The sequence below is a fragment of the Nannobrachium achirus genome (genome assembly GCF_963921795.1).
Source record: "Nannobrachium achirus genome assembly, chromosome: 20".
In the NCBI taxonomy this organism is placed as follows: domain Eukaryota; kingdom Metazoa; phylum Chordata; class Actinopteri; order Myctophiformes; family Myctophidae; genus Nannobrachium; species Nannobrachium achirus.
In genome coordinates, this window is record NC_137827.1 from 15,932,442 (window position 1) to 15,959,142 (window position 26,701).

The 26,701-nt window shown below is 41.9% G+C and overlaps 3 protein-coding genes across 4 annotated transcripts in view; 2 read left to right on the forward strand and 1 right to left on the reverse strand.

Annotated features, from left to right (window-relative positions):
* fam167b (family with sequence similarity 167 member B) overlaps positions 1-26,701 on the forward strand; it is a gene marked incomplete at its 5' end in the record, with an annotated part of 214,550 nt that overhangs the window by 94,123 nt on the left and 93,726 nt on the right. The gene's annotated exons all lie outside the window — the stretch shown is intronic.
* On the forward strand, positions 1,268-17,932 carry pabpc4 (poly(A) binding protein, cytoplasmic 4 (inducible form); the record flags this gene model as incomplete). 2 transcript variants are annotated; one of them, XM_080751189.1, is made up of 14 exons in its annotated part: positions 1,268-1,463; positions 6,797-6,990; positions 8,296-8,411; positions 9,890-10,029; positions 10,694-10,788; positions 11,415-11,552; positions 11,644-11,739; positions 12,542-12,811; positions 13,287-13,381; positions 13,555-13,661; positions 15,239-15,369; positions 16,215-16,305; positions 17,185-17,315; positions 17,831-17,932. In XM_080751189.1, 14 exons carry the CDS (start codon positions 1,268-1,270, stop codon positions 17,930-17,932), a joined length of 1,902 nt encoding a protein of 633 aa, XP_080607315.1. The 2 variants fall into 2 exon arrangements, with proteins under 2 accessions (XP_080607315.1, XP_080607316.1); XM_080751190.1 differs by having other exon boundaries at positions 13,555-13,646.
* Positions 21,003-25,729, reverse strand: LOC308305948 (uncharacterized protein; the record flags this gene model as incomplete). Its single annotated transcript, XM_080750847.1, has 3 exons — positions 21,003-21,665; positions 24,198-24,357; positions 25,489-25,729. The coding sequence occupies 3 exons, from the start codon at positions 25,727-25,729 to the stop codon at positions 21,263-21,265; spliced, it is 804 nt and encodes a 267-aa protein (XP_080606973.1). The 3' UTR covers positions 21,003-21,262.

The following is a 26,701-nucleotide window of genomic DNA, read 5'->3' on the forward strand; positions in this document are numbered from 1 at the left end:
ACACGCGTATGAAAGTTCCATGGCTGTAGGACAAACAGGGCATGAGCTATAGCCTACCTGTTCAAAGTTTTGCATTCAATTGATCGCTACAGCGCCACCCTTTGGCCAATGGTCGTGGGCTTGGTGTCCCTGAACCTTGACACAGCAGCACCGTAGACATAATACGGCACTTTATTCGTAAAATGGCGTAAGAAGAAAAATAATGCCAAATACAATAGTGGCTCCAGCCATTCGGCTTGGCCTACGCAAATTAACATATCAGTGGGGTGTGTGAGGGCCTTTGACACATGGGTAACCCATGTGTCAAATGCCCTCACACACCCATGATGGGTTGCCACGCAAAAAGGGTGAAATCCCCCAATGCAGCTGCTTACATTTTGCTCTCATGCTTCTCCAATAAATCTTATTTGACAAAAATATTCTCTTGTCACAAAATCTATTCGGGTGGGTTCTGTGGCCAATATCAATTTGAGTCCTTCACATATGCTAGGCCTAATTGTGAACTTTATTTCAATACAATAATACAATGTCCCGTCCCCTTTTTTTCTTCTCTCCCCCTATATTTCCCCCCTACTGTAGCCTAACTGTCCCACCCACCCAGATGTCGCTGTGGGGAGCCGGGCAGTGTAGTTGTGACGGTGCGCTCTCCCTTTTAAATGGCATGCTCTTTTCTTTTTTTTCCCCCTCTCCACCAAGTTTGACCCTGCATGTGTTTCCTCCTGTGCTCTGCACACCGCTCTCACTATAAAGTGCCCATGCGTTTCTCACGCAGTCTCTTTCCCCGGTCACAAATACAACCGTGAGTGTCTAACTCACCGTTCTCGAAAAACTTAAGAAAAACAAAAAAAATCATAAAAAAATATAAAACTATAAAAAACCTTCATAAAAATAAGTACCGTAATATTGAATTAAAATAAAAAAAAATACAAATCTAAAAAATAGCAAAATTTTATTTATAAAAAAAAAACAAGGAACACAGGAGGCCTCGGGATTTTAACCCGAAGTTGGCGTCTAAAAAAGGCAGAACACCTTCGGCATATACGCCAAATTATCCCGTTTTTTTCTCAGGCTTGTCATTCTTTCATTCTTCTTAATTCAACATAAACGTGGGAAAACCTCTTCAGATCGGCGATCGATCGGCTCTGCTCATCATTAGGTCACTGTTATATTTACGCACCGATTTTTTGGGCTGTGGAATTATCACCTTTTCTCTGGCTTTTTGACGGGAGGAACGGCGCTCGATTCTACTTGGTGAAGTCCCCGAGTTATGAACACGGCGACAGCGGGGAGTTATCCGATGGCTTCTCTATATGTGGGCGACCTGCATCCAGACATCACGGAGGCTATGCTGTATGAGAAATTCAGCCCAGCCGGACCGGTGCTGTCTATTCGAGTGTGTCGGGACATGATCACCCGGCGTTCCCTCGGATATGCATACGTGAACTTCTCCCAACCCGCTGACGGTAAGCAATGAACCCCCACGTTGATACATATTCATTGATCTCTCTGTGATGCAGTGACATTCTGTTAATCAGTGGTGTAAAGTAACCAAGTACATTTACTCAAGTACAGTAGCTAAAACATATTTTGAGGTATTTCTACTTTACTTAGGCCTATTATTTCCAATTTCCAATAGCCTACTTTTACTTCTACACCACTACATCTCAGATTCAAATATAGTACTTTTACTCCACTACATTTATTTGATAACTTTAGTTACTTTGCATATATAAATTATACTATTATAAAACATACATGAACCACTTCTTCAGCCCTATTTTATACCTTGGCCATTTGAAAATAGCAGATCTATAAGCTCACAACATGAGCTTGTAGATCTGCTACTTTTACTTTTGGTAGGCTACTTTAAGTAGGCTATATGCCTACATTTTGATGCCAACTCTTTCATACTTTTACCCAATTACAATTTGAATTCCAGGCTTTATAGTATTTCTATATTGCAGTATTGATAGTTACTTGAGTAAAATATGTGAGTACTTTCCCCACCACTGCACATACATATTCATTTATCTCTATGCAGTGGCATTCTGTTATAATTTCACAGAATAACTATGGTCAGACCAGCTGGAATAGTCTACCTCTGCTGCATGTCAAAATGTTTTGGTTTGGCACTTGCACTAGCCTAGTAGCCTACAGTGGTTCTCAACCATTTTAATTTCAAGGACCCCCATTGACATGCATTAGGCTACGGACCCCCATGGTATAGAGACCCTAATGTATAGGTAAAATCAATTTGTCTCCAGTTGTATACACTCTGAGTTACAGACCCATAAATAAGGGTCCATTTGGTTCCTAATTATTATTAAGCTGGGGACCACTTGGAACTCCCTCAAGGACCCCATGGGGGGGAGTTCAAAATGAAATATTTATTTCATTTTCCTTATTATTCCAAATGAATGCTAATATATGCATCATTCAAATCAAGAGACTGTGTGTCACATGATTGGGCGTGTTCACTGTAAACATGCCACTGATGTATCCTCAGAAAATGCAAGTGATCAGGAAAATCAGTGTTTGCCAATTAAAGTGCACTAAGCTACATTAAGGAATCCCACAAATATTGTTTTTACTTCTCTCGTTAAGCCACGTTTGACTTGGAGGCATTATAGCCAGAGAATGAAGTGTGACAACTGTAATTCTCTAGTAATCATTTGACCCATATAACTATAAGTGCATGTCCCAGTTCCAGCATGCTGCAGTATAATAAATGCTAACTTATTAGGATTTAGGATGAGCAACATATCTGTCCTTTAAACATGCACGGTTTGACATGTATGCCCGAGATTGTGTTGAAAACCATGTCCTCTTATGTATTGTTACCTCACAGTGCTAGAAGTAAAGTAACACTGCAGTTATTATGCAGTTCAACTTGTAGCAGCTCTTGTCAGCCTAACCCAAAATGACCCATTTCTGCTCCTATTTAAAGGGCCACTGAGGGACAATTCTGTAGTGAAATTAATTCCCCTTGCCCCTTGCCGCTGTACACACACAGGAACAGGCGCAGGCAGCTGAACAATAACTCTTGTATTCAGTCTGGCATGACAAATGCAATTATAACACGCCTTGTTTTGTTTACTCTCAACCTTGTGTTTGAATCCGATCACAACTAAATGAATGTCATATCATTCAGTTTGTTTGTTTAATGTGATACAATTACTATGGTATTATGGTCTGCTTGTTCATTTAGTTCACACAGGTCAGTGAACTACTGTGTAAATAGCCATTCTCAGATGTGTGTGTGATGTTGAGTCAGCTTAGATAAGTTGACTTATGTTGGTAGACATCAATGAGATCCTATCGAGGGTCATGAACCACAAACAAAACAACGCACTATATAGGGCTGATATTATATCGCTATTGTGTTATGAGACTAGATATAGTCTGGGATTTCGCATATCGTGATAAGACATAAGTATTGCCTCTTCCTGGTAACACTTGAAGCCATATTTTATTTTCATGTTCAGAAATAATAGCTGATCTTACAAGCCCACAACACACACAGTACGTGGCATCGCGAGGCTATTTATGAGTGTATAGATCTAATAACAGTTTGAAAAGAAGAAGAAGAGAAAAAAAGAACATATTACAGTATTGATATCAAGGTATTTGGCCCAAAACACATTGTGACATTTGATTTTGTCCATATTGCCCAGCCCTACATATCGCACTCCCTGACAAATGTTTTGTTATCTCTGTGCTATTATTAGGAGATGTTTTCTCTGTTTTGGGGACCATGGTATCAAAGCATTGAGCAACAATGGGTGAGTGCTGCTGTACGTGACTTATCTGCAGAGTCTGTCACCCACCCCCCCAAAAAACTGTTTACACAGCGTGGGGTTTTTGAGCTGTTGTATCAACATTAAACACCTGTCACGACTTATCTGCGCTCAAGCCTGTTACCAAAACCTGTGGCAATGACTGGGTTACAACTGATATGCATCCAGAGTGGTGGTATAGGGTGAAGGTAATAAGAGACAGAAGATAGAAACCAAAGAGAGACCATTTGGTAGTTTGAAGGTATAGATATGGGGGAGTGATTGGGGTGTTTGGGCATTAATAGCACATGGTTATAGAGCAATACTGAAATGAAACGCGTATTCACTATAGCCTTCAAATTATAGATTTATATAGTTAGTTTAGGCTATATGTTGTATCTTTTTATTCAGATAAAATTGAATTGTTTCTAGTTGATGTGAGGGTTTCAGGTGTCATAAGCGACTAGTCCTAGCAGGTTATCATTTTGCTGTTGGTGGTTTGTTCAAATGGTGTCATAAGTGTAAACATTGGTAAGATGTGGTGATTCTTGTTGAATGTGTCTCCACTACATCAATGGTAGTGAATGCTCTGCTCACTGTCCATGCCAGCACATACCTCTGACAGGACCCCTCTCTAAATATAGATCCTCTCCCAGGCTGCCCAAATTTTGCCTGTACATAAATTATGTCTAAACATTTGTCTTAATGAAAGTCTAGATCAGTGTTTCTCAAACTATCAAATATCAAGGTCTCCCCTTAACTCTGACAGTGTACAAATGACGGGTTCATTTGGTTCCTTTTGTACACTGTCAGAGTTACAGACTTGTATGGGTCAATTTACACCTTCCTAAAGGAACCCACAGAGTCTCTGGAATCCACTTTGAAAACCACTGGTCCTAGATAACAACAGATATTGTTATCAGGAGAGTTAGCATCGTTTGCTGTTATACATTAGTTGGTTCTAAATGATGAAGCAAGAGTTTAAATTACGTTATTATAACCCAAACCATTGTCATTGTATTGCAGTTGAAGTCAGTCTGTGATTTTTGTTGTATTTTTATCTTTTAAATGAAGAAGCACCCTCAGAACCTTCCAGAACCGGGCCCAACATGTTTGATTGTCATCACACACACCTTCTCTGAGGCACATGGGTTGTGTGTGAAGTACAATTGCAGGGCAAACTGCTGATGCCAGCAGACACAAGGCAGCTCCGTTTTGTTTACCAGACATTTTTAGCTGGAAAGCCCTGTGTGTGTGTGTGTGTGTGTGTGTGTGTGTGTGTGTGTGTGTGTGTGTGTGTGTGTGTGTGTGTGTGTGTGTGTGTGTGTGTGTGTGTGTGTGACTGTGGAGTAATCGAACAAAAGGACGCTCACTAGTTGGCATTCGTGCCCAGATGGACATGAGAGCTGACATGAGAGAGAAAGAGAGAGAGAGAAAAACAGAGAGAAAGAAACATACAGTGGCGTATGGATGGAGAAAGAGAGAGAGAGACAGAAAAAGAGGAACAGAAGTACTGTGTTATTACAAATAATGACATTAACCGGGCTTAATAAAGAGTTATTACAGTACTATGGATCAATGGACACTAGTACTTCCTTGTCTGTTTTTTTGTAAGGATTATTTCCATACAGTGTCATATTCATTCGGTCTATTCGATGAACCAGTAACCCGCCACATATCCCCAAAGCTTTGTCCAGCCTTTGTAAGGCCAGGCTGGCCAGCATGTTAGCCCGTGGGTGCCCTGAGTGAGAGGACCATGTGCTCGCCCCCTGCAGCTGCCCCGGCACTGACACAGCTGCTCCGTGCCACATGCTCTACCACCGTGTTTTACTACCTCCCACGTGTCTCTTGATAAAGCCCAGAAATTGGGATTCTCCAGCATGGCGTGATATGCAAGAGCACCAGGTCTTTGTGTGACATTCCACTGTGGCATTATATTCTATTATAAGATAGTCCGCACAGGAGGATACCATGGTCTAGTGTTAAGCGGTTTATGTGTGTTATGTGATGTTTTTAGTTCAAATCATACAGTAGTTTGAAGAGCTGTGTTGTGATATCATTAGTTTGGTCACTGGTGACTAGTTCAACCACGTACACCCTGGCAATCCTATTTTGGGCATATCATTATGGTGCGAAAAGTTTAAAATATAACATATATTATTTTTTATTTCAAAATTAGTCAATTTTAGAGGCTCACAAATTGTCATGATGTGATGCTTTGTGAGCCTGTAGAAAATAAGACATTTGAGCTTAAAAAGCTGGAGTGCATAACTTCCATGTCCTACCCGGGTCTCAAACCTGGGCCTCCAGTGCAAGCGCTGAAACGTCTGCTAACACTCGCATTTGGGCAGAATATATATTGCATTTGGAGCAATACAACGTGATCCTAACTGACCACGGGATACACATTGCTCACAAGAGCAGGTACCGGTAGCTCAGCTACAGCCACCTCCATTGCAGTTGTTCTAGTTACTGTATTAATTGCAGCGTTAGGGCTGTCACAGTTATTACATAATCATCTAATCGCAATTATTTGAGGTAATCACAATTATTTTGCATAATCGTCATAATCATTTCCATGTTGAGAAATGTTAATATAGTTTCAAACACTTTAAAAAAGTAGTGAGATGCACCGTGTTGTGAGCTTGTAGATTGTCTATTTCCACTATCAATGTTCTTTTTTAAGTATTGTTGTCGTTGTCAAATATGTCAGTAATCTCTTTGTATATTTAGGTTATGTGTCATAATGGCCATGTGCAACTTCAAAGCCTAAAAGCCAAACAGAAATGTAATTGTCAACGACAAAAACACAATCAAATCGTTAATCGCAGTTACTATTAATCGTCATGTAAAATGTCATAAAGTGGATAAAATGAAAATAATGTGTCGGTGGGTGTGAAAGTGTGTTACAGCACAGTCAGCGTGCATAGATCATGAGTGTGCATATCCCTGACAGAGGAGTTTTTAGATACACGGCACCCTTCTTTACCTCTGTGAACACTGCCCCTCCCCCCCGCCAGCTGAGAGAGCCCTGGACACCATGAACTTTGACGTGGTGAAAGGGAAGCCAATCAGGATCATGTGGTCGCAGAGAGACCCTTCCCTCAGGAAGTCCGGGGTGGGAAACGTGTTTATCAAGAACCTGGACAAGTCCATCGACAACAAGGCCCTCTACGACACCTTCTCCGCCTTCGGGAACATCCTCTCCTGCAAGGTACACACATGACACACAACATGACACCTTCTCCGCCTTCGGGAACATCCTCTCCTGCAAGGTACAAACAGGACACACAACATGACTGAAGGCCACACACACTACAGCGGGGGTTTTCAAAGTGGGTGACGGGACGGGGCACCCTGGGGTGCCGTGACGGCAGTCCAGGGGTGCCGCGAGATAATTTGATAATATTTGGAATTCATCAATATCACTAAATCAATATCACTTCACTATGCTGTAAAACAGTCCTGATTTGCACTGTACTTGATGAGTTATTTTTCCATCTACGACACCTCTCTTCACCAAAAATAGCAGATCTACAAGCTCACAACGCGTCACGTTGTGACGCGTTGTGAGCTTGTAGATCATCTATTTTTGGTGAACCTTCCCCCCAGAATAGGCATGCTGGGGATCAAGTGGTTAAACGTCAAGTATAAGTATTTTCAGTCAGTTCTGATGGAAACGAATATTTCTCCAATAGGATGTAAGATTCTAAAAATGAACAGCGTAATTCAGGGGTGCCGTGGATGAAAAAGTTATTTACAGGGGTGCCCTGAGTCAAAATAGTTTGAAAACCCCTGCACTACAGGACTCGGACTCCTTTCCTGTGCAACTGAAAATAAGTTTACAATTTATAATTTAGGTCAGTGGTTCTCAGACATGCTCGTGTCAAGGACCCCCAAATTAAGGCCCCAAATGTATTTGTGGCTGTGGACCGTCCCATCTGAAAGATGGAAGATTTTGTGCCAGAGACCCCCATAAGGGAAGAGTTGTGTGGTTAAAAAAGAAATCGAAATAATTGTTCCCAATTATTGACAACTTAAAAAAAAGAATTGCAGATCTATACGAATTTAGATCTGCTATTTTTGAATAGCTAAAACATCAAGTAGACTCAAAGTGTTGTTCCTATATTAACTCATTTAGTTGGGTCACTCTGGAACCAGCTCAAGGACCCCCGGAGGTCTCCGGACCCCACTTTGAGAACCAGTGATTTAGGTATTTAGCAGACACTCCCATAAGGCACTGTAGATCTGCTATTTTCACAATATTTATCTGTGGAACCGAGTCACATTAAATGTAATACCTACAATTCCAAGTGCTTGTCAGGTTGGGGGTCCCCAGTGCAAATATGTTTATTTTGGGGGTCATAGCCTAAAAAGGTTTGAGAACCCTCAACCCTGTATTATGAATAAGTAATGAATAGAGGAGATTCCATCATTGGCTCTTCCTGAAGGAACCACCGTAAAGGTAGTCTGCGTCTCGTTATCCTGCTGAGTGATGTCACGTCTTCTCCTCGTCTAGGTGGTCTGTGATGAAAATGGCTCCAAGGGCTACGCGTTCGTCCACTTTGAAACCCAGGACGCGGCCGACCGCGCCATCGAGAAGATGAACGGCATGCTTCTGAACGACCGCAAGGTGTGAGTATCCAATCATCCCTCACTGGGAAGCAGTTTCAGAGGAGGGGGGCATCATTGTTTTAGTCTCAGGGCATCTGTTTCAACTTTCAACCACTTAGACCATCTAATCAGAACTGAGTTGCACTGTAGTTGGTGTACTTTTTCTTTTCAATCTACACAAATTCTCTTCGCCAAAAAAAAGAAAAAAGCCAATCTGTGGAGCGGCTATTTATTTTTTTACAGAATGTTCCCCCCCTAGGGAAAAAGACAAGGATTGTTACTGCCTGTGATCAAGAGGTGGAGTTTCCCTCAAGGTGTATAACCACAAGACCTGTCGACGTATGGTCATCAACTACAAAGGGAATTCATCACGCGATAGCGTTGCTTGCCAACATTAACACACGCATAGCTTAAATCAATCAACTCCTGTTGGCAGGTGACACTATCATACGACATTATTGTAATACTAGTAATAATAGAGTGTAACTTTGGCTTCTTGGCGACGACAACGACTGAACTACTGTATGATCCATCAGAGTGACACAAGATGTGGTTAGAAAAGAGATATACCGTCTATTATATAGTTTGTGTCTATGTAACCTGTTCATCTGTCGTCAATACCTTTATTGTAAGTCTTGCATTGTTGTTGAGTGATATGGATTTTTTTTGTGTGTGAATAATACAACTAACAAGCAGAGTTCTTACTTTGAGCAGCATTGCAAAAACAAAACTTGAACGTGAACATACATAACAAAACACAGACACTTCCTTGTATTTTCTTTCTACCAGATGTGTTTTTTTGTGTGTGTGTGTGTGTGTCCATCTGTCCACCTGCTGGTTCCGCCTACCTCAGAGTGTGTGTGTGTGTGTGTATAACCAAGCTTGTGTGTTTTAGTGATGGATCGAAAGCAGGAATGCAATACTGGATGGCGGATTGGGAGAGGTCGTCGCAGCCAGGTATATAAGACCATTTGGTCGCCCTCAGCTTTCCTTTGTCCTGCGGGCCTCTTTCCCTTCATCCCCTTCCCATCAACCTCCTCACCAAGTCTTGGACCAGGAGGATGGTCGTCACTTGTGCTCTCTCTCTCTCTCTCTCTGTGTAGCATGCCTACTTATTTGCCTGCCACTGGTGATATTATTAACAGCAGTTACATGGTCGTTCATCGTTTTTTTAAATCCTGAGTCCCATACAGAGTCGTGGCTGTGAATGTCTCGTGGATGTCGTCTTTTATTTATTTTGTATTCTCTTTGCAATGGAATGGAAGTACTTGTGACTGGTTGTTGCGTGGTCAGGTCTCCCTCTGTGTCAGTGTGGTGAACACCTACCCGCCCGCCCTCGGATGCCTGATTAAAAGCCACAGTCTCTTTAGATTGAAGATGGAAGTCAGAGAGATGAGTTCTGCATCATCTTGGCTCTTTGTTGTTCCAGACTGTTTTTATTTTTTATGTTTTTTTGTAAGAAAGTGCCGTTTTGCGTCCCTCTCTGCCCTCGTCTTCAGGTTCGTGGGTCGTTTCAAATCTCGCAAGGAGCGTGAGGCGGAACTGGGGGCGAAAGCCAAGGAGTTCACCAATGTCTACATCAAGAACTTTGGTGATGACATGAACGACGAGAAGCTGAAGGAGCTCTTTGACAAATACGGTAAATTAAAGAAGTGGTTCCCAAACATTTTAGCTCAAGAGTCAAGACCCAAAAGAGAAATGTAATGTCAACCTGGGGCTCAAACTAGTGACTCAAAGGGGGCTTGAGCCCCTGCCCTTTTATCCATCTGTAAAAAGTGCCCTCTCTAGACCATGAATGCAGTTTTTACTATGGTGAAAGAAATGCAAATGCCCTCTTCCCATGTCATACCTGAAGGCAGCATTCAAAAGTTAGGTCAGTGTGGTATCAAGGCCAAAAATAGTTGACCTCCAAGCTCACAACGCGTCGCGCTACGACACATTGTGAGCTTGGAGGTCTGCTATTTTCAATATTTTCACAAAAAGGCCCTTTTAGAAATGTCAGCCCCTGCCTCACTAACATTCTCTGCACGTCCCTGCTCTATATCAATGCTTACTATCAGAATATAGAGAAACAATAAATATATTCTAGTATGTATAACTTACTCCACCTTTTATGTTTCATTTCCCTAGTTTAATTTTACAGTTGTTTTAATTAGAACAAAGATGTGAACAAAATTAGTAAAAGATGTGAAGGAATTACTTTTATTGGGAGGTTGTCCTGTGGACGGTAGGGCTGTAACTATCGCTAGCTAAAAGGTTGGTGAAATACTGCTGTAAACGCTGTTCCTCTGTGACCTCTGCAGGTAAAACCCTCAGCGTGAAAGTCATGACAGACCCCACTGGCAAATCCAGAGGCTTTGGATTTGTGAGTTACGAGAAACACGAAGATGCCAACCAGGTATTGTACGATAGCCGAAAAATAGCACATATACTACAAGCACACAGTGTGGCACTGAGTGCTGCACTGCAAGCTTGTAGATCTGCTATAACGAGAAGTTGTGAAAATGTGTGTGCAACATTTGTAACTCAGATTTTGCTTCAGGGGGGTCCCTGGAACTAAATATTTTGAGATGGGGGCTCCTCTGAGTTTGTTAAATTCACCCCTGTACCCCTGCTGCACCCAAGTTAACAGCGCACATTGTGTTTTTAGACTTTTTACATTTACATTTTTAGAGTCATATCTCTGTATGGCTGGGTTATAGTAAACGGTGCTTTGGCCCAGCATATAAACATATCCAGTGGTGAAAGAAGTTCTCAGATTTTTTTATTTAATTAAGCAATACCACTATGTAGAAATACTGTTAGAAGTCAAAAGTAATGTATTCACAAATGTCTTGAGTAAAAGTATTAGGGTCACAATCTATTTTTCTACAGTCTATGGTCACAATATAATTCCATTACCCCAGCCGTAAAACACGCTATAAATTAAGCATAATACTTACAGGCACGGACGGTAAAGTTGTTTTGCAGTGTAAAAAGCATTACGTGTCTCTCCTAATTCTATTGTTATGATCACCTCCACAGGCTGTGGAAGACATGAACGGTACAGAACTCAACGGTAAGACCGTGTTCGTTGGCCGCGCTCAGAAGAAGATGGAACGCCAGGCGGAGCTGAAGAGAAAGTTTGAGCTGCTCAAACAGGAAAGAATCAGTCGCTACCAGGTCAGCAGGCTGCAGAAACTAAAGAAACGTTTTGTGTGTTGAAACGTGTGTGTATTCAGTGTAGATCATGACTGTTTGGCTTTGTTTTCAGGGAGTTAATCTTTACATCAAGAACCTGGATGACACCATAGACGATGAGAAACTGCGCAAGGAGTTCTCTCCGTTTGGGTCCATTACAAGTGCTAAGGTGTGTATTATCAGTGTTGTGACATCATAATGGTATATATAGCCAGATATAAGTACATCAACATCAATACATCAATTGCATAGAAATATCAATCTAGAAAAAATAGCGGAGGTAGACCAAGCACCTAATCCGTAAAAAAAACTTCAAACCTAAGAATGCTATCTAGCTTTCATGTATGGTCATTGAGGGTAGGCGAGTGCTATGGAAAGTGCTATGGGCTTAGGAGGAGTCTGATGAGGTGAGTCTTCAGGCCACGGCGGAAGCTAGTCATTCATTCTAAGTGCGACAGGGAGTTTATTCCACAGTTTGGGGGCCAGGAGGACAAGTGGATTTTTGTCCTGGGGTTTTTAGTGAGGGTTCTGTCAGCATCCCTGTGTTGGCTGATCTGAGTGAACAGGTGGGGTTGTAGGGGTTAATCAGGCTTTGGAGGTACAGAGATGCCATATCTTTGGCTGCTTTGAAGGCCAGCATCAGTGTTTTGAGCCAGTGGAGGGAGTGGAGAAGGGGAGGCACATGTGAGAATTTTGGCTGGTTGAAGACCAGTTGTGCCGCGGCATTTTGGATCAGTTGGAGAGGATTAAGTGCACATGCCAGGAGGCCAGTGTTAGTTACATAGTCCAGTATTAGTTACATAGTTACATTACCTTCATCTCATTTAACTCTTTTGTAGCTTAATTTACCCCCATATTAATTACTGTAATATTGTTTGGGCAGCAAGTTTATCCACTGATTGGCAGCAATCAAAACCATTGTGACAAATGTCATATTGTTATCCAGATCTAAAGTAATGTCTGTCTTCTAGGTGATGCTGGAGGAGGGCCGGTCCAAGGGCTTTGGTTTTGTGTGTTTCTCCTCCCCCGAGGAGGCCACCAAGGCTGTGACAGAGATGAACGGCCGCATCGTGGGCTCCAAGCCCCTCTATGTGGCTCTCGCCCAGCGCAAAGAGGAACGCAAAGCCCACCTCACCAACCAGTACATGCAGCGCATCGCTGGCATGAGGGCAATGCCAGCCAACGCAATCATCAATCAGTTCCAGCCCGCCAGTGGCTACTTCATGCCAGCTGTGCCACAGGTGTGTGTGTGTGTGTGTGTGTGTGTGTGTGTGTGTGTGTGTGTGTGTGTGTGTGTGTGTGTGTGTGTGTATGTGTGTGTGTGTGTGTGTGTGTGTGTGTGTGTGTGTGTGTGTGTGTGTGTTTGTTTGTTTACATTTATTTAAAACATGTAATACAATATTCCAGTCCAGAGGAGAGAGATAGAGATAACATGATTATTGTCATCTTCCAAATCCGGCTTTTAAGTTACATATAATTGTTTTGACATGGACCTCACAATAACATAGGAGTAGCATACAGTTATGCACAAGCGCCATATGCATTGTAATGCAGCACCCTCTAGTGGGCAGACTGACGCATGCAGTAAGCCTCATTACAATAGTTTTGCAGCTCAACTAATAGACACCTTAACCAAAGATATTAAGGTATCACATTGCTGCAATGAAAGTATGATTGTATAAAAGTATTTTAATATTGTGTTTGCATGTCACCCAGGCCCAGAACAGAACCACTTACTATGCACCCAATCAGCTGGCACAGATGCGGCCCAACCCTCGTTGGCAGCAGCAAGGTGGTAGGGGTCAAGGTCAGTGAGATGATTATTTAAAAAAATATATTTTTGACATAAACCATGTGTGATGTATTCTAAATAGTATATGGTATTTACACTTCATCATATGTTGGTGTCGCGCAACCGAAAATAGCATGTACAAGCTCACACCATGTCGGAGCATAAATGGACATTACTCTTCCTCTCCCAAGGATTCCAAGGAATGCCAAACACCTTGCGTCAGCCAGGTCCACGAGCCAACATGAGACACATGGCTCCCAACAGCGGTTCCCAGGGCCCAAGAGGTGTGTGCTCCATCTGTATCAGTTTCGGACTCTAAATGCTGAATTCACACCAGCAGCCATATTCATTTCTACCATTGTGCTTTCCCGCTAAATGGGTGTGTACAAAAAAAAACTTTGAAACACCTACCTTCGTTTGAGCGCCTAGTCCACACTTTGCTGGCTCCACATTTTACTGCACTCAGGGAAAGCAGTGGTTGCTCCTCAATATACACAACGCATGGAACCTCACCGCTTTCTCCAAAATGTGGAAGTGGCATACCGCTGCTGGTGTGAATTTGGTGTAAATGCATCTTTAAGAATTGTCCTGGATCAACCATAGACTGTAAATGTTGAAATACTGTATGATAACGTATACTTTTTTGTTCATCTGTTTGTCATAGTAGTTTATGCAAACCATGTTTTTTGGGGGGATTACATTGATTATCAGCTGGTTGATCTAAGAATGAACCGACCTGGCGTACGGGTGGATGACCATGCAGATGTGCATCGCCCACACACAAACGCAATCCAGTTCGATTCTGGCCAGTGTTACCAGATGGGAAATGTTGAATTATCGTACCGGAGGCTCAGAATTATCGTATTTGACATGAAACTATCGTACACGGCCAAAAAAGAGAAATCACTCGCGTAAAAACGTAATTTCACCAAAAAATGCATCTTTAGTGTAAGAAACGACCTCGTTTTAGACTCCTGCGTGACAAAAACGCATCAGATTTGCTGTGTGGAGGCAGGCAACTTCTTGGAGCTTACACAAATAAAAGCCTGAAACTGGTCTGGAAAGATGCAACCAGTGTTTTTAATGCCTCCAAGTACAGATCTAGGGTCAGATTGACTGATTTCCTGGCTTATTTTGAGAAGCCAAACCAGATCCCAGATCAGCAGCCAGGGAAAATAGTGAATTCACGCTCTTTTTGATGATATGCCGAAATTATCGTACATTTGGGCATTTTTGGAATTATTGATCGTACATCGTACAGAGGGTCAAATTATCGTACAAATACGATAATTATCGTACGTCTGGCAACACTGATTCTGGCTGGAGAGCGTATCCCTCCCCTGATTTAAATAATCTAGTCCAGGGGTCTTCACCAGGGGGGGTCCTCCAAATCTTGATAGAAACTTTTTTTTTCTCCTTTTTTTATATTAACCACTTGAACCCTAGCGTCCATATTCTGAGAACTTTAGCCAAAAATAGCGATCTACAAGCTCACAACGCCTCGCGCTGCGAGGCGTTTGGTGTAGAGGGGTACAAAAAGAGTACAAAAAGTACAGAGTGAAAGGTCAAGTTTATTAGGTATTGACGGTTCAAGTGGTTAAATATCTGAAAACATACATTTACATGAATTCAAAATAATATACTGATGATTGTGCTGTCAAACAATGAAACTATATGGAATCTATGAACTGCTTCATCTCTCTCTCAACTAAGGGGTCCTTGGCGTGAAAACGTTGAAGACCCCTGATCTAGTCTGATCTCTACTACCTAAATAAGTCAAAGCAGAAAGTAAAACTCAAGTGATTCAGGTTAAGAGTCAGTCACACCATGCAAGACATAGCGTGATATCTGCTCCTTATCCCCTTCCAACCTCTAGGTGCTGGCCAGGCCATGGGCCCCCGCCCCTCCATGGGAGTCCCCGGCCCCCGGGCCATGCCACCCTACAAGTACGCCACCAGTGTCCGTAACCCCAACCCCCAGGTGGTGCAACCTATTGCCTTGCAGCAGGTATGTATGGTATAGAGCAGTGGTTCCCAATCTGTGGTTCGGGGCCCTACCCCTTGGGGGGGGTGCCAAACGGGTCTTATCTGCTTGGAAGTATTTCTCAAAATCATAATAATATTATGGATCATTATAGGGCTGTTTCGATTTCGTTCTATTGGTAAAAAGAATACATTGTGGTTGAAAAATTTTCAAACAAATTAGATTATTATTTTTATTTTTTCCATAGAGCTGCCCAGTCTATGTGTGCTGCGCGCATCAAAGAAAGCGCACGTCAGAGAGAAATTACATTAATTTGGTGTCAGACTCTGGCTTATATTATTGCAGAATCTTGTTGTGTTTTAGGAGGACCGTGGTGCGGATGTTTTGCCCCGTGCAGGGCTCTAATGAGCGAGATCCGTAATAGAATTACCCTAATTAAAGTGAAAATCGATTTGACGTTTTTTTTTTTTTTTAAATCTTCCAAACAAAAAATTGGAAGATTAAAAATCGATTAATCGCCCAGCTCTAGATCATTATATTGTCAAAGAAATCCAAATTAAGTAAAAGAGAAGACAGAAAATGAAAATAGCAGATCACACGCAACGCAGTTTAAGCTTTGTAGACCTGCTATTTTTGGTAGTATAGAAGGGCTTAAGTGATACCTGAAAAACAAAAGTGTGTGCGTGCTGTGCATGTGCACATGTGGGTCAAATGAGGGTCCTCCTGTAGTTTTTGTCAGATGTGAGAAGGAAAAAAGAAAGTTGGGAACCACTGGTTTAAAGAACACAAAGAACACATCATTCGTTTCCTTCCTCAGTGTTCAATACCAATCGTGTTCCTTCAGTTTTTCCCTCCTCTGTGCGTTCCAGACTCAGCCGGCTGTCCACGTTCAAGGCCAGGAGCCTCTCACATCCTCCATGCTGGCTGCCGCTCCTCCACAGGAGCAGAAACAGATGCTGGGTATGCTGAGTTAAACAAAGTATACATTATAGAAAGTACATTACACTAGAGGTTTGGGCCCCTCACACTTACACTGCACTGCCGATCCAAGTCATAGTGCTGGGGCCTTTTTCAGAGTATTCGTAATTGGGCGTAGCTGCATTGGGAACTCCTTATATGGCTTTGATTGATTGATTGAAGACTTTATTAGAAGTTTGCATAGGAAAAGGTACAGTTTCATGACGGTACACTTCACTGGTACAAGGTCTACTAAAAGGAGATCCTAGAATAGACTAAGCTTATTTCCATAGGAAACCATTTAAGTATCTCATATAACATTGAATGACAGACGAATAGAACACAGTACTATGCAGTAGATATGTAAATAAAATGAAAGAAAAAAAAACAGTAAATCTAAACAAACAGTAAGTAGGCTGAGTCATTGTGATGTGAAAGGTACGCCCACCGGCCCTCCTATTAGCCAATTTGAATATAGGATCCACAGAGAACATTACACAAAGTATAGTCAATGTTTTAGATTAAAGACTGTCTGAATTGTTCAAACTTGAAACTAGGAACCGAATACATGTTCTTCAGAAGCATCTTCCATAAAACAGTAATGGTCACGGATATTTCATAAAAGTGAAGGTTAAAGCCTCAGTCTGCGATTCCATCAACTGAATAGCTGATTAGCTACTAGAACAGTAGGAACAGGTTTAGAGCAACATTATCATAATTCTACATATAGTGGTAATTGTTTAGGATTGAGAGCGCTATTGTTTGTGTGTGTGTGGGTTCACAAATCGCAGATTGGGGCTTGGCCTAACAACGTTTTCAGATATTGTTTTACTTTAACCCATGTATCTATCTGTCTCTTGTTTTTGTCTGCCGCACAAACAGGCGAGCGTCTGTTTCCTCTGATCCAGTCGATGCACGCCAGCCTGGCGGGGAAGATCACCGGCATGCTGCTGGAAATCGACAACTCTGAGCTACTGCACATGTTGGAGTCACACGAGTCTCTGCGCTCAAAGGTACGTCATCTTCGTCCTCACTAATAGGATCATTGTCGTCGTCATCATCATCATCACCATCATCACCATTATGATTGACTCAGCTTTTGTTCTCTTTAATTGAATCCCATAAATATTGAGTGATTGATTTTGTTCAAACACCTCACAACTTCACAGCCCATCTGGACTTTGCTGGTCCCCAGCAACATTTGTTAACGCAGCATCACAATAATTATGACCACTTTATCCATATTTTATACTTTGGCCATTAAACAATAACAGATGTACAAGCTCACAACGTGGCACTTCGCTCCGCACTGTGAGCTTGTACATCTGCTATTTTTGCATTTTATTTTACAAATCTTGAAAGTATTGGAACATTTTGAATAATTTCGTTTTTCTAACACAAATCTTCACTTCTGTGGGTCCGTGGCACAAAGCTTTTACAGGTGCGGGTCCGCGGCCAAATACAGATCAATTTGGGGGTCCTTGACGTTTTGAGAAGCCCTGTGTTAAAGCGTTGTGTTGTTGTGCAGGTGGAGGAGGCGGTTGCTGTGCTGCAGGCCCACCAGGCTAAGAAGGACGCCACCCAGAAGGTCAGCGGCATCACCACGACCACCGCTGCCGCCACCTCCTGATGTGTAAGATTTGCCATTTTAGAGGTATCAAAAAGTCCTTTAATTGTCACTTTAGAAATGTGCAGATACCCTCGATACACTTAAACTTTATGTTGGTTTGTTTGCTGTTGATAGAGAAAACAATGTTGCACACTAGGTTATTCATCCAGGGACTGCCCGAAATAATTTGGGGACCCCACTGGTGGTCCCGACCCACAGGTTGAGAACCACTGGATTATTGGGGTGATTTATTTAGCCTGGAATCCAGACCGACACGCTGCGGTCAGTGCTTGGGTCTTTTCACTTCGCTTCTACTCAGCCTGTCATTTGAGCCAAATTCCCGCCTTCACCAAATCTCTTCGCCCCCCAAAAATAGCCTATCTAAAAGTTCACAACACGTTGCAACGTTTTGTGAGCTTGTAGATCTGCTATTTTTGAATAATGTTCTCCCAGAATATGGATGCTGGTCATTCATGTGGTCAACGTTTGTTTGTTGTTTCAGGGTGCGACAACGGGGAGAGAAGAACACTGCACTGGCTCCACTGACACCTCTCCAACAAAATAAAAATAAAAATAAAAAAGAAACAGTAAAAAATAAAATGTTTTAAAAATGAACCTGAACATTTAGAAAAATATTACAGTACTTAATTTTCTTAGTTCTGTAATAGTTTTAAACGGAATACCAAAAGCGATAATGCAAATGAGGGGCTTCTCTTCATTTTGTGGCCAAGGAGAGACCCTTTTTCTATCAGGAAAATGAGTTTCGCTCTATTTCTTTGTTTGAAAGTTTTTAGTTTGATTTGATTGAATTGATGGATTCCTTCACCCCATCATGTTATCATGGATGTGTGGTATTCTCAATAAAGGGATGATCAAAGATAACACTGTTTATGATTTGTTTGTATTGTTAGTTTTAAATGGTCACAAGTGTGCATTTTCCGAGCATGCTTATTTTGATGATCAATCAATATTGTTCCGGCTTGGATCAATTGAATCAACATAGTATACCTAAGTTCTTATTTATTGGTAAAACTAGGAAAATACATTCCCCACAAAAAAAGGATTACATAATGAGGCGGTAGGAAATGCAAATATGTATTTCATCAATCAACTTTGTATTATTTAAAGTAATTCATAGAATATAATGAGCATGACCGTGAAAGAATAGGTAGCACAGATGAAGCTATGGCTCAATGTGTTCATTTCAATTCAAAGTGTGCAAGCATTTGGCGCCCTCTACTGTTGACAATAGTCTGGATTCACAGGAAGCAAAGGTTTCAGGTATTAACATTTTCAGGAGATAATTGGTGTCTCAAATTTGGGAATCTAACATACAAAAATACATTAAATGAAAGATTTGTTTGTGATCATAATATCTTTTACTTTATACAGTACTGCATGCTTGAGTGGATCAGGTAAATGGTTCATTTATATTGTGTTGTGCTTTTTATCCAAAGCGCTTTACAGATTGTGCATTATATTCACACGTTCATACACCGATGGTGGAGGAAACCATGCAAGTCACCAACCTGCTCATCAGGAGAAATTAGGGGTTCAGAACACTTCGACACCAACTCTGGGGGAGCCCGGGATCGAACTGGGATCTACCGGTCATAAAGCTAGATGCAGGCCTTGTCTGTTTGGAGGTAGTCTAAACATAACTTGCTCTCAAATACTGTCTGGATGCCTGTATGTTCTAAATCGATGTGATATCAGTCCAACTTACCATAAGGATTCTATTACCCTGTATGTGAAACACAGTAATAACTGAAACACAGTAATAACTGTTGAACTTTTTAACCACCCGGAAGCCCTATCTTGTGTATGTCATTGTGAAAAATAGACCAAGCACATTCAAATGTATAAAGCGAATATAGACTGTACATTGTACAAGCAGAGTGGTTAACGTGTATGTGTGTGTGTGTGTGTGTGTGTGTGTGTGTGTGTGTGTAACTTGGCTCAGGCTGTCAGATAGGCTGATGGGAGTTGGGGAATTACATTTAGTTTGACTCGGTTCCACAGATAAATACTGTGAGAATTGCTGATTTGATCTAGGCCTATATACTCACAACGCCTACAGTCTCTGTCTCATATAGCAAACTGTAGACTGCATTGTTTTTAATCTTTTATTTGTTGATATGGTCTCAATTCTGTAATCAGTGTTTGTTTACAAGATAGGCCTTGGCTACACTACATGATAAGTGAAATTGGAATGTCATGACTCAACATCTTGGAAGTTGGAACAATATCTTTCCAACATCCCATCGTGCATTGCGCAGAATGTGGAGGCAGCTTCCCGGCGTCGCAGCCGAGAGTGATCTACAAGCTCACAACTGTTGCATCTGCGACGCGACGTGAGCTTGTATGTCTGCTGTTAACCGGAAGTGTCCCGCAAATAATGCTACAGTAAATTCTCACGGAAACAGGTGGATAATGTAAGCTGATAAATTGGTAGCCAAGGCCTACTGATTGCCTGAAATTGACAACTCATGTATTTTCTGTTTATTAAAATGTCCCGGAAAAAATAGGGAGTCCCCTATTAGGCTAGGCCTACTGAGCAAACACTTATTAGGCCTCATTAGAATATTGAGCTTTCTTTTAGCAAACAAACAAAAGGTTTTGCTTTAATTAGAACATATCTGATGTGGATAGCATCATAGGCCTAAAGGCTCATTCCCACCGGACGCGATAAAGCTAGCGATATGACGGCGTTCACATCAATTATGACGGCATTATTGTTGTGGTGTGGACGCTGACATCCACTTCAATTGAAAACAATATGTTTGTTAATCGTTATCACGCCCAGTGGTTAAGAGCCTTACTCCTTATTTTTAAGGTGTGACGTGAACAAACAGCAGCCGTAGAAAGAGGCTGAGAGCAGTTTTTTCTGGTGGCAGACACAAACTCCATGACACTCTCAGACCAGATTCTGATTCTGTGCAGTTGATTTAGTGAAATGTTTCAGTCGGAAGCATGTTTGTGGAAGGTTATCACTTTTTATTTGGAACTCCGTTTGAAGAGAACATGTGTTCTCAGCACAGTGTCTGGTTATTGGTTACCTCACAGGAATACAAGACAGAGGCAGAGAAGAACATGTAATAAATCAATGCAAAAACTTGTGCTCAGACCATTACTTGCCTGTCACTAGCGCTTGATTTGTTAAACAAAACACACACACACACACACACACACGACGATCCACAGACCACAGCCCTCAGAGGAACAGAGAGTCAAAGCCTAGAGCATGGCTTAGTCAACAGTGGCCAAAAATAACAAACTGTCATTATACATCCATGGCCATGAGGGCTTATAAAAAAAACCTGTCAATATACGTCCAAGGTAGTGAGTGAGTTAAGACTTTTTAAGGACCCGCGGGAAACCTGGACGTTGGTGCGCCAGCATACGTCTTTTTTTGAGAATGCGAAGTCGGCACTGTCTGTGCTGTAGACTGGACCTGGGTTCATCATACATGCTCTGTTCGGCCTTGTGGACCAGTTGGGCGATTTTGAATTTCAGGGAAGACCTGGTTTGCTCAGGCATCCTCCGCATAGAGGCAGCTACCGACTTAAAGAAAGGATCCAGGTCGTCCTCTGTCTGTTTGTGACTCTCCATGTAATCCATTACGGCAGTGTCAAGGGTTGATGGGGCAGGGGCAGCAGTCTTTTGACTTTGTGACTGTGATGTCGGCACGGTCTGTGTAGACTGGACCTCTTCTGGCTGTCCGTCCTCTTCTGGCATAGGCAGGTTGATTGCGCTATAAACATAATTTGGTTTAGTCATGTGGTTTGTAATATTTTGCAGTTGCGCGTGAGAAAACTATTGTTCAATGGGATCCTTATCGAACAAATGTTCTCACTATTAATATAATCTGTATATTACACTTATTTTGTAACAACTCATAATGTAATAACATCTCATAATGTAAAAATGGCTTATAATGAATTAAAATCATGAGCCCATAATGTAATAACTGATTTTTGCATAATGTAGATTTTTGCATCATATGACCAGTTGTTGCATGCTGAAATACTAAGATATCTAAAAACACAGATTGAACACAAAAAATAACTCCTTTAAGAACCTTCTGTAGCCACTCATAATGTAATAACGGTTTATAGTGTAAAAACGGCTCAAATTGTTCTGTTTTCTTTAAAAATGTTATCCCACGATTTTGTAACCCATTTTTCACCCGGTGTCAATTATCTAATTGAATCTTGGGCACTACAATCCCTCTGCCAACCTGGGGAGACAACAGACTGACCTCATGCTTCCTTCTATGCATCAGATTCAGGACGGAGTCATTTGTTCCTAGACCTAGTGGTAATGTGTGTGCAAATTTCACGGATATTGCACCCTGCATTCATGATTTGAGGCCTTTAGTTCAAAACGGACCAATCCTTTAAACTTTGGAAGCCAATGTTAGCCAATTAGGATTGAATATGAAATATCGGACAGATCTGTCTTGATCACATGACTATAGAGATACTGTGTAACGATTTGCGTGATTTCTATTTCACCATAATGTCAGTAACATGTCAGTATCATGGTCATTAACATGTCAATATCATCAGTATTATGTTAGTATTGTCTGTATAATTATCAGTACTAGAAGCTCGGCGTCTAGTCGGCGACCTGGCCAACTCGGGAACAATGTAAATAGGGAATGAATGCCCCGCCCTTTAATGCAAACCCCATTATACCTGTTGTCATAGGATCCGTTTTGACCATCTGTTTGCGTGTGTCCATTTATGCCCATATATGGAGAGATATGTCTGTCTACGTCCATTTTCTGCCCATATATGGAGATCTCTGTAGGACCTGGTTTGACCATCTGTTTGCCTGTGCCCATTTATGCCCATATATGGAGTTTGCGACCTGGCCAACTCGGGAACGATGTAAATAGGGAATGAATGCCCCACCCTTTAATGCAAACCCCATTATTATGGAGATCTCTGTATCTGTCTATGTCCCTTTTATGCCCATATACTCTATCTGTGTCCATCTTTTATGCCCATATATGGAGATCTCTGTATCTGCCCATATGCCCATATATGGAGATCTCAGTCTGTCCCTTTTATGCCCAAATATCTGCGTCCATTTTATGCCCATATATGGAGATCTCTGTATCTGCCCATATGCCCATTCTCTGTATCAGTCTGTGTCCCTTTTATGCCCATATACGGAGATATCTGTCATGGAGATCTCAGTCTGTGTCCCTTTTATGCCCATATATCTGTCTGTGTCCCTTTTATGCCCATATACGGATGCAAACCCCATTATATGGAGATCTCTGTATCTGTCTGTGTCCCTTTTATGCCCATATACTCTATCTGTGTCCATCTTTTATGCCCATATGCCCATATATGGAGATCTCTGTATCTGCCCATATGCCCATATATGGAGATCTCAGTCTGTGTCCCTTTTATGCCCATATATCGGCGTCCATTTTATGCCCATATGCCCATATATGGAGATCTCTGTATCTGCCCATATGCCCATTCTCTGTATCAGTCTGTGTCCCTTTTATGCCCATATACGGAGATATCTGTCATGGAGATCTCAGTCTGTGTCCCTTTTATGCCCATATATCTGTCTGTGTCCCTTTTATGCCCATATACGGAGATATATCTGTCTGTGTCCCTTTTATGCCCATATACGGAGATATCTGTCGGGTCGAGGCAAGGCCCCTGTATTGCCCATATATGGAGATCTCTGTATCTGCCCATATATGGAGATCTCAGTCTGTCGGGTCGAGGCTAGGCCCCTGTATCTGCCTGCAGTGATGTCACAATGACTCAGCGCTTGCGCCCGGCACTGCAGTGATGTCACAATGAGTCAGCGCTTGCGCCGATTTTGCGCCGATTTCCGCATAAGGAGATTCCGAACGTTTCGCGCCGCTTAGGGAAAACCGCGCGTCGGGTCGGGTCGAGGCCCGGCACTGCACTCCGTGCCGCGGCGGGGAACGCGCGTGCCGAATCTGAAGCCGGTGGGACGAACGGTTCTCGAGATACGCGGATTACAAACACACACGCAGAGACTTCTCGCATTTATAGATAGATTATGTTAGACCTCATCAAACCCTGGGTATCCATACAATAAGACGACTGGATCATCACCTAGATCTCCATATGTGGAGCTCGTCAGTATTATGTTAGTATCATTGTCATTATCATGCTTAGTATTATGATGTCAGTATCATGTGATTGATGTAAGAAATGATGTGATTTCTTACATTATGAGACGTTTACATTATGAGTTGCTACATTATTATTTATCACATACTCACTTCCTGTATCCGAGGTGTGGGGTTAGGAACTGCAGTAGTTTGGCGTATCTATAAGGCTTGACCTGCTTAGCAGCATCGCCACTCCCAATGGTGGCCCTCCTCTTTCTGCTTAGTCTGTAAGCATCTTTGATGTAAACCCATTTCTTTTCTGCAGATTCACCTAGAAAAGTTTACAATTACATTAACAAAGCAAAATACATTGGGCTTATTTACAGCTAAAGATGACATACAATAGCTATTAATTAATAGCTATAATCCAACACCATAATGCACAAAATTCCATGATTTACTAATGTGTTTCCATTATTTATTTGTGACTTTTGTAAATACGTTTCTTTTTTACAAAAAGTATTGTACTTGTGTGTGCATTTCAAATATTATTTGTCAATCATTAATTCTGCACATGAATTGTTGAATGTGCATTTGATCACTATCTGCAGATCCACAAAAAGGATCTGCATAGTTTCTATTTGTGGATCTGAAGATAATTGTGAGTAAATCGGTCTACCCACAAATACAGATTCAACAATTCACACGCAGAATTGATGATTTACAAATTATATTTTACGATACATGCCCACAACTACATTAAAATAAACACACACACACACACACACACACACACTTAAAACACATTTAAAAAAGTGTTTGCCGATAATGTGCAAAATATATTGGTAAATTATGGAAACACAATAACACATTCATGGAATATTTGTGCGTCATGGAATTGGATTCACAAATACATTTTAGTAAAATAACCTAAACCAGGGGTCTTCAACTTATTTTTTTACATAAACCACTTAAAACCTAGTATCCATTTTCTGAGGAGAACATTACCAGAAAATAGCAGATCTTGTAGATCAGCTTTGGCTAAAATATTTGTATCGAATGTTTATGTGGTTTAAATTAGTAAAAAATTCAACTATGAAATGAAAACTGTGGATTAAAACCAATGAAACTGTATGTAGGGTTCATCTCTCTCATCTATGGCACAATGGGTGCCAGGGTGGGGGTCCCTGCTCCATCTCATCTATACACACAATATGTAGTGGGTGGGGTCCATGCTTCATCTCTCTCTCTCTCTCTCTCATCTATACACACAATATGTAGTGGGTGGGGTCCATGCTTCATCTCTCTCTCTCATCTATACACAGTTGGGTGGGGGTCCCTGCTTCATCTCTCTCTCATCTATACACAATATGTAGTGGCCCTAGTGGGTGTATAATAAGCAAGCGTGCACAATGTCAGTCCCCGACTCCCCGTGAATAAAAATAACAAGACAGACACCTACCACTGATTCCGAGGCTGAGACCAATCTGATCCCAGATGTTCTTTCTCTGGTCTTTATCGAGTTTGAGGTTCTTGTCATACAACGGCGGGTTCTTCTCCACGTGAACAATCAGCCTCTCTGCAAGGCGTGCAAGCTCCCTCTCGTTCGTAGAGGTAATGATCTCGTCTGGTTCCGCGGCCGCCATTGCTGCAATCTCCATCTCGTCCAAGGTTATAATCCTGATATCATCTTGCTCCGCCATTGCTGTTGCTGAACCACAGATGTTTACATGCAGGGCGCATGCGTACAGCGCAGACCCTTCTGCAACTGCTACGCTCGGCTCCAGTGTAGTGTGGGGGACCTGGCGTTGCTCATATCCCCCGGCAGAGGGTGATATTGAGTCGGCCACGCCAGGCTACTGTTTCTGTCCCTGCATTGGCAGAACTCTCTATACAAGGCTCTGGTCTGAGGCTGCTGAGCACAACGGTGGGCGAGGGGTCGCCTAATAGAGTGCTTGGTGAATGCGGTGACGACTGTTGTCTCCTCCTAAACAGAGCAGCAGAAAAGACGTTGACAAACAAAACATTAAAATACAAATTAAACACTCTTTTCACACATTAGCTTGCATGTGACGACGTGAAAGTTGGCGAAACTAAAGAGCAACTAAACGGCAGCACAGCGAGGCCTGCATCACTGCATGCATCAGTTCCAACAACTCCAGCTGCTACACACACCTGTGCATCATCAACCCCTTGATTGAGCCAGAGAGGCGGGTGTTGGTGTTGTTGTTTGTCTCTAGTTCTTCTCTAGTTTTACAATGGATGACTCCGCTTTGGAACACAGCGTTGCCAGTGTAAGTAGAGGGAGACATGTCGCGCGTGTCCTGGTCTAATCATCGGTGTTTGATATTGAATAATGAATATTTTATTAGACAGAATGTAAAACAGTCAAACATTTGGTCCAAAACAAGGATAAGAAAAAAAAAGCCCTTGCGGCCTTGTTTCTATTGGCATCCTTGGTATTCATACACTATTTTGAGTTCTTTGAGGATTTGACTGTCGAAAAATTCATAATGTAGGCTACAGCCAGGGGAGAATCCATGCTTCTGCCTTTTCTTTTTGTTTTGATACCCTAGACGGCCTAGAGGAACCCCCTCCCCTCCTTTTGGGAAATGTAGACTGATATGTCTGTCATTTATGGTTTATTGATAATAGGATATCACAATTTAACAGTT